This window comes from Sinocyclocheilus anshuiensis, unplaced genomic scaffold (assembly GCF_001515605.1).
Source record: "Sinocyclocheilus anshuiensis isolate Anshui unplaced genomic scaffold, SAMN03320099.WGS_v1.1 scaffold733, whole genome shotgun sequence".
Lineage (NCBI taxonomy): Eukaryota > Metazoa > Chordata > Actinopteri > Cypriniformes > Cyprinidae > Sinocyclocheilus > Sinocyclocheilus anshuiensis.
The window spans coordinates 852,970-861,628 of NW_015539923.1; the positions used below are offsets into that span (position 1 = coordinate 852,970).

The following is an 8,659-nucleotide window of genomic DNA, read 5'->3' on the forward strand; positions in this document are numbered from 1 at the left end:
TTTTCGCATCGTGTGTGTGTGCGCGAGCGAGCAAGAGAGAGAGTGAGAGAGAGAGAGAGCGAGAGAGCGAGAGAGTGAGAGAGAGAGTGAGAGAGAGAGCGAGAGAGAGAGTGCGAGAGATAGAGCGCGAGAGAGTGAGAGAGAGAGAGCGAGAGAGAGCGCGAGAGAGAGAGAGGAAGAGAGAGCGAGAGAGAGAGAGGAAGAGAGAGAGAGAGAAGAGAAGAGAAGAGAAGAGAAGAGAAGAGAAGAGAAGAGAAGAGAAGAGAAGATCATTAATAATAATAATACAAATATATCAATTTTATCCTTACCTTTATATTTTAGACAGATAGTCAAAACAGTTGTTTGTTAAGAGTCCTACTATTGACTCTACACTGCTCATTGTGTGTGTGTGTGTTACCTCATGATCTTTCTCCTGCAGCACCAGTATAATGTCTCCAGGCTCTGTGTTGGGCGACTGGTCCGCCTCGCCGCTGAATGTGATCTTCTGTCCGTGTTTCATTCCTTTATCCACGTGCACATCCAAGACCTTCACCTCTTTACACACCTTACGGCCCTCACACTCTTTACAGCGGTCCTTCTCGTGAATCACTTCACCTAAAAATGCAACCAAGCATCGAAATGTTGTATTCGGACCATCACAAACAGAGTTCACTGAATGAAAATGAATTCTCACCCTCTCCATTGCAGTCAGTGCACACGGATTGCATCTGCTGTACCATGCCAGGAGCCAGCTGTCTGATCATGATCCGCATGCCGCGGCCCCGACACGTGGCACACTTCTGCACGGCCCCCGTTTTACCCCCTTGACTGAGGAATAAAGTTAGGTTTATTTAGGAAAAAAAGGCTATTTTGCTTAAAATCTATAGGAACTGTACTTAATTGTTATAACCCTCAAAGATGGTGTATAAAATCCTGCTCTCACACACACACACACACACACACACTCACCCACTGCAGGCACTGCAGAGTACGTTCTTGCTTAGCTGTAGTTTGGTTGTTTTTCCATTGTACAGATCTTCCAAAGACACTCTATCAGGTATTTAAAAAGAAAGTTTCAAAATCGTTTGTTTAAAGAACATTTTTCATTTTTTGAATGCATTTTATGGTACCATTTTTTTTAAATTTGGAATAATGTGTATAGATAAATCATATACAAAGGCATCTTTACACAGCAGAGTTAAGGCTGCTCTGTGCCTGCTCAAAATTATGTGTGAAGACGTAATACTGCATAAAAGCCAGACTAAATTATGCCTGTTCGGATCCACCTCAGCCCATTGCATCAAATAATACAGTTGTAACTGCTGTGGAAATGCATTTATGCCACCTCTGCACAGCATTAATGAGTTTGTGTAAATGCCACTTCAGAAGCGCATCTATGTCACCTTTGCATTGTAAATTTGGCATTATAAATAAATAAAATCAATTTTGATTTCATGTTGACTTAAAGGGATCGTTCAACCAAAAATGTTCTGTCATCATTTATTTACGTACAATCACGTTGACGGTAGCCATTGACTTCCATATTATGGAAAAAAAATAGTATGGAAGTCAATGGCTACCATCAACTGTTTGGCTACTGACGATGTAAGTGTCATTGCATTTTAATGTTTTTGTTAGCCTATGTGAACCCACTGGATGCGGCGCTGCTGCGTTGTTTATTAAAAATATTGCAGGAAAAGAGAACATCAATGCGGAGAAGATCTTGTTTACGTCAAAACTGAAACCAAGCCGTTCACACACAACACATATTTCGTGCATTTTCTAGAGGGACATCTATCACCGTTGCACTCGCATCTCGCACAAAGGAGAAAAAATGTTTTACATGTTTAGTTTAAGTACAAAACTCGAATTTAGTTTTTCAGCCATTTTGACAGCCCTAGTGTTCAACAGAAGAAAGAATCTTATTCAGGTTTGGAACAACTTGAGGGTGAGTAAACAATGACAATTTTAATTTTTGGGTGAGCTATCCCTTCAAAATAGGTCATGCATAAAATATTTTCCTTCAAGTGCTTTATTTTTTTAGGGGAAAAAACAGGTTTTGTGTTCACATTCACTCACTTCAATGGATGTATCATGTCCTCTCCTCTCCGTCGGCCACCGTTCCGGCTCCTGCTGCTCTGGCCGCCCATAAAGCCGAACAGACCTCCGCCAAAGATATGAGAGAAGATGTCCTCCATTCCGGCTCCTCCACCGCCACCCTCACGCAAGCCCTGTTCCCCATACCGATCATACAAATCCTTCTTCTCCGGGTTAGTCAGTACCTCGTACGCAAAACTGATCTCCTTAAACTAAATCAAACAGGTCAAATTATTATTATCATCATCATGTTAATAGCTTTCAGAACTTAAGTTACATTCCGATAAAATGAGAACTCACCTTGTCACCTGCATTCGGGTTTTTATCGGGGTGGTACTCTTTTGCTAATTTCCGGTATGCCTGAAAGTAAAAATCACAAATACATTACTAATTAATGACATTTAATAAGACCAGCAGTACTATTACTTATAATCAGAGTTAAGTTTGAAACTTTGATGTTCAGTCTGACAAATATTAATTTTCCACAGATTGACACTGAAAGAGGGACTGGCACCATAGAAACAGTAATATCACAGAGACTTGAAGATGAGCTCTTTTGAGTTAGCTAAGTTAATAAGTAACCACCTAGCAATGACCACATTCACCCTAGCAACCACCCACAACACCCTTGCATGTCAGTTCTAATGTTTTCATTTATTATTAATGTGCAGTTATTTAAAAAAGTACTTTTAATTACATAGTTAAATAAAAATGTACAAATACATTTGTTTTTAAAGTCGGTAAACTAATTAATAAGAAAATGTAGCTTGAGAATTGTTTGGGAATTTTGATTCCCAGAATCTGAATTGGATCAAAGATTCCCATGCCTAGTTGGCAATACATTTTTGTATTTTTTTCATAAAATGTAAAAAAATAAAATAAAATCTGGGAATTTGACAAAAAACATGGATATTTTTAAACATTGTTTTTTGGTTAAAATGTATGTATTGTACACTGTGAAAAATATTTTTTGAAGTTGTCAATTAAAGACTATTGGAGTACATTTACATAACTATAAAAAAAAAATACTACCTCATTTTTTCAACTTCAAAATTTCACATTTAATTCAATTTGTTACTTGACGTTTCATTGTAACTGTTTGTGAAATTACTAGTAATTTCAAGAGTGAAAATTATTTGTGCACCATTTTTTTTCTATAAAAGTGTGTATTTTTATGCAATTGAAATCATTTGATTATTTAAATAGTCTTGCATTTTGGCAAATTAATTTTTGATTCAAAATTATTTAGTTGTATATTAGTATTGGTAATGTATTAGTTAAAAAGCACTATAACATGACACACTGCTTAAAATGTCGTCAACAACCTTTACAATTTTAACAGTTCCTAATCTGTGACTACACTGCCCAATTGTGAGTACTGAGGCAAAGACCCCAATTTCCCCAACATCTGACTGATCAAAGAAAGCTGATTTCAGAGCTCATGCTTGAAGCAAACCCTAGCAGGCTATTTTTCACTAAGCACATTACATGGATTGTGCCTTTTCTCGGACCTAGTGGCTTTGAATTCACATTGCCAGTTCTTTCATTGTGTGGTAACTCCACATATCCCACATTATTTTGGGTCTGCCTGTGCTTTCTGAAACCCTTTGTATGCACACAATCAAACAGCAACAACAACAACTTGGAGGCCAGAGCCTGATCCCCTTCTAACAAAGGACTGAACACAAATACCAGGTTTCACATCGAGGAAATACCTAAAACAAGACACTGGCATTGCATTAACCATATCGGACTCATTGCATATCAGATAAAAGCTGAGGTTTAGCACAGCAGCTGGTAAGCTAAGCATCTGCTTCCACTGTCATGCTCTTGTGCAAGAAGCACCTTCAGCTGTCTGCAGCACCTCGCTGATGCTCTCAGCCTCACGACAGCACAGCGACACAAATTGTAAACAAACAACGTATTTGACTATGTGTCTTTCAAATCCTTCCCCAAATCATTCCCAGAGCCGACGAAAGGCCACACTGGAGGATCCCAGCAGCATGCAACCTGCTAAACACACCAGTTTCTCCCCCAACATGCAGCATCCCACGTCTCGCGCGTCTCTTTGGCTTCGTTACGCTACGAAGCGCGAGGCGGAAAGGACTGAGGCGGAAAAAAAACCTTTTTAAGCTCGTTTTCGGTGGCTGACGGAGATACTCCGAGGATGTCGTAGAGTTTAGTGTCTGCGACGTTCGCCATGTCTCCAGACCGGTGCAGCAGCTGCGCAGAGAGAGAGAGAGAGGGGGGTAAGCCGGCTGCGCGCGCCGCTTGCTGTCCTGCGCCACAGTGTGATTGATAAACAATCGTGTCTTTTTTGGATACGAAATAAGTGTTAATATCGTTATATCTTTGATTTATTTGTTTTTTGTGTGTGTGTCATATGACACCTCGGCCTAAAACCTCAAATAAAGTTTTGATTACACATCATGCTGTAGTCTCAGAGGACTTGACTGGATTTTAATTTCAATTCTTTTTGTTTACACAGATAAAAAAATGATTTTGTGGTGAAGTAAATACTACAGAAAAACAAATGTAATTTCTACATTAAATAATTTAGTTAAGGCAAGAATTTAAAAAAGAAAATTCAATATTAGGCCTATAAGCTTGTAGAATGTGAAGTTTGAACTCATAAGTATATTTTACTTGGAATTGTTAGTTATTTTTACAAAGATTAAGTAAATATCAAAGTCATGATCCCGTTGTTCCCATCTGCACTTGGGCATGAATAATTAATATGTAATTTGCTGTTTTGTGACATCTGGAGTTCATTTTCTACTCAAAATGACCCATTCATACTCAAACACTATTCACTGATTGTTACAGTCATTGTGTATCATGTGCCAAATACTGAGGTCTCTACATGTGTTCATTCAGTTAATATAACTATTGAGTAAACATATCACCTTAAAAAGCATAATGAGCTGTCTACTTTCTTACATGCATGATTGTAAGTGAACCACATGCTTTATTGGCATTTTCCAGTGCAATGTTGTTTGGGTAAAGTTTACAAACCGACACAGAGTAAAATGTACATAGGCTACTTGAGTATTGCAGGATAAACTTTAAATAATTAAGTAGAAATTACTCATCAAACTTTAACTGGCCACGTTAAATTTATTTATTTCCCTTGCTATTTTTACATAACTTAGTTAAGTGATTTTACTTAAATCCATACTTTAACAAAAGTACTTAAAAAATATGTGCGCAAAATAAAAAATTAAGTACATTTTACTTGTTGTTTTTTCCCCAGTGTAGTTTATTTGTTTACAGGGGCAACGTATATTAATAAACATGCTTGTAAATGTGCCAGAATTAGCCAAAGAGGCTATTTTTCATCTGTAGACCCTTGACAGAATGTTAAAAAGTCACCCTAAAAACAAGACAGAGCATCTTGGACACATATTACAACCAACAAAGAAGAAGAGATCAAAAAGTAGAAAGCTAAAAAAAAAATACAAATACATGATTGCACATAAAAATCAAACTAAAACATAATAATAAGTTCTGATAACTGTTGTTATGTTTAAATGTCTACTTTTCATTTTAAAAAATCATTAAAAGAAAATAATATTTTGATTGTTTTTTATGTATATATATTTAAAATGATTTTTTAATTAAATGTTTATTTTGTGTTTACATGCATTTATTGGCATCCATGAAAAAAAAGGATGACGAGTAAACTGAATAAAGGTTAAACTTTCAAAAACAAGTTACAGTAACTGCATATTGATATTCATAACAGTTGTGACTATATTCTTACAAAAATACAATTTTATATTTGATGTTTTTGTTTGTATATTTTTCTTAAAATAAGAAATTATAATATATTTTTATACAACATATTTAACATATATAATGTTAATACAACATTATAATGTTAATAAATATTGGTGTAATAAATAGTGGAGGATATATTAATTTTATATTGTATAATAAGGAATGATATGCAGCGCTTCCGTTTTCCATAAATCTAATAAATCGAATTGATCGTCCAGGCGTGAACAGTGGGTCAAGGATTGTGGTCTGGAGAATGAAGAAATCTGTCCCAACATGCCATTAAATGGGGTATCGGTATGGAATATTCCTGAACCCATTGTTGAAATGAGATTGTTGGAGGCCCGGGAAAAAGCAGAAGAAAGATATACTAATAGTTATGAAATCAATGTTTTTATGAGAGAAATTTTTTATTCTTTTATACAGATCTATACAGATGGATCTAAAGACCCAATCAAACAAAAAGTGGGCATAGGAGTGTACATTCCAAGATTTAAGACGAACATAAGTTTAAGGTTAAGTGACAAATTGTCCGTATATTCTACAGAATGAACTGCTATAATAGTAGGATTGCAGTGGGTAGAACAGATTAAGCCAAATAGGACTCCGACTGTAATTTGCTCAGATTCTTCATCAGCTCTTAAAAGTATATTGTCGACAAAAACTGATAGAGAAGACCTGCTAGTAGAAATGTATACATTACTGTACAGACTGAAAATAGAGGGTATAATCGTATACTTTTGTTGGGTACCGGCACATATTGGGATAGTAGGGAATGAAACAGCGGATAAGTTAGCAAAAGAAGCTTTAAAGAAAAACTTGGTGGATGTTAAGGTACCTCTGGGAAGGAATGAGATAAAATCAGTAATTAATAGGGAAATAATAAGAATATGGCAACAAAGATGGGAAAATAGCAGCACAGGTAGGTGGTATTATAATATTGTAAAATCAGTAGGGAAAAAAGAACAGTTTTATGGAAGACACCGAAAGGAAGAAGTAATGATTTCTAGATTAAGGATGGGTCACACAGGACTAAATTCAACACTTGCATTAATGGGGAAGCATGAAAATGGTATGTGTGATGAATGTGGTGTTTTTGAAACAGTAGAGCATGTGCTCTTTAAATGTAGTAAATATGAAGATCAGCGTAACAGTCTTTTTAGCAATATAAGGAACAGACCAGTGAGTGTCGTGGACCTTCTGGGAAAGGGTTTGAGTGATAGTCAGATGTTTAAGGTGGTTTTAACATTTTTAGAGCTCACAGGATTAGACCACAGGATTTAGTGTTTGAGGATGAGGATCATGATGCTTCTGCCCATCTCGGAGGTTGAGGAGCAGAGTGTGGAAGCTGGAGGAGCTGAACACGCAGCGCCAGCTGAAGTTTGGGCTCTGATCCTCTGGGGTGGGTGGGGCATTACAAATTTTTTTTTTTCCTTCAGTACAGATTCATCACCCATGTGCGCAAGATATACAGTAGGTGGCGGTAATGCTGCTAAGGAGTGAACGAATATTTTTCTGCTCACAGTTTAAAGCTCTGAAGGGGCCAGTGCTGAAGCAGGGCTGCGGATGCGGATCTATGGATGCAGGACGATGCATCGCCAATCAAACATCACATTTCCCCTCTGACAGCCTACAGAACAGCTCTGATCACAGATCGCTGTTTGCCTGACATCTCCGAGTGTTACTGGTAAGTTCACAGTAGTTTATTTGTTCATAGTAATGCTATTTATCGCCGTTTCAGTGCGTATATATTCTGGTGGATCGTCTCTTATGAACACAGCAGAACAGCGTTTATGACCTGCATATGGACTCACGTGACATATGAGCAATGATTAAATATACCATGATTATGTTAAACACAAATGTCTTTCACCTTGAAGTGTATGCTCATTTACAGTCTTCATTTACTCTGAGATCAGTACGTCGTAATATTGCCTTGACGTGCTATTTGGGCTCCGGAGTACGTTTACTTTTGTTTATGCCAACAAGTTTGATACGATTTGAAGGCTTTTGGCAGTGGAGGCGTTTATAATGCTTTGCCACATCCAGTAATCTGGCATGCAAATTCCCAGCGTTCTGATTGGTGTGTCGAGTCTCGCCTCTGCGTTCTGATTGGTGGATCACGGACAGTGACATTGAGCGAGGCCGATGTGTGTCTGTCTGACATTGATCTTGAACGAGGGGTTTGATTTCGACTCGTTATCATTAAAACGTTTCGTGTGTAATTTAGTGAAATATAACATGGGAATGTTATATAATGTACAGTCTTCAGATTGTCACCGAATGCCTGTATTTCTGTCACACACGTCAGTGTGAGGCGTGGACTATATGATTTGATCACACACATGTTGATCTCTGCAGCATCACCAAACGCACGTGATTTCAGTTCTTTAGTACGGTGTCCGGGAGGTGACATGGTCGGTTCACTTGTGGGAACGTGATATTATGTCGTGGCCTCGAGATGCTATGTTGAGGGAACGACATATTTTTCTCGTTGCCACGAGTTTAATGTGTAAACAAACCTGCGTGACCATAGCAACCCGGGATTATCAAAAATTGATAAAACATTTTTATTAACATTAAACATTTAATTTAATATTTGTATATTATTATTATTATTATATTAACTATATTTTTATATTTATTGTTATATATGCGTATTTCCACTTTCAATTTGTTTATCGCTTTACCTAACGTTTTGTATAATTATGCTAGCATTTGCTAGCTTACCATATATTTTGCAAATAAACGCCTGACAATTATGCCAATAAAGTTTTGACTTTATGATTGTATTTATGCCCAT

At 37.1% G+C, this 8,659-nt stretch overlaps 2 protein-coding genes across 2 annotated transcripts in view; one reads left to right on the forward strand and one right to left on the reverse strand.

Annotated features, from left to right (window-relative positions):
• Positions 1-4,319, reverse strand: part of dnaja2b (DnaJ heat shock protein family (Hsp40) member A2b) — a 7,026-nt gene extending 2,707 nt beyond the window's left edge. Inside the window, exons 1-6 of the mRNA XM_016483610.1 lie at positions 4,204-4,319; positions 2,380-2,439; positions 2,062-2,291; positions 952-1,032; positions 677-810; positions 401-597 (exon numbers count right to left, since the gene is read on the reverse strand). Of these exons, the coding sequence (XP_016339096.1) occupies positions 401-597; positions 677-810; positions 952-1,032; positions 2,062-2,291; positions 2,380-2,439; positions 4,204-4,281 (780 nt within the window). The 5' untranslated portion in view covers positions 4,282-4,319. The remainder of the gene's footprint in view (positions 1-400; positions 598-676; positions 811-951; positions 1,033-2,061; positions 2,292-2,379; positions 2,440-4,203) is intronic.
• Positions 4,320-7,368: 3,049 nt separating this feature from the next.
• The window catches only part of ppp6r2b (protein phosphatase 6, regulatory subunit 2b), a 14,536-nt gene continuing 13,245 nt past the window's right edge, over positions 7,369-8,659 (forward strand). Inside the window, exon 1 of the mRNA XM_016483611.1 lies at positions 7,369-7,543. The gene's annotated coding sequence lies outside the window, so the exon portion shown is untranslated. The remainder of the gene's footprint in view (positions 7,544-8,659) is intronic.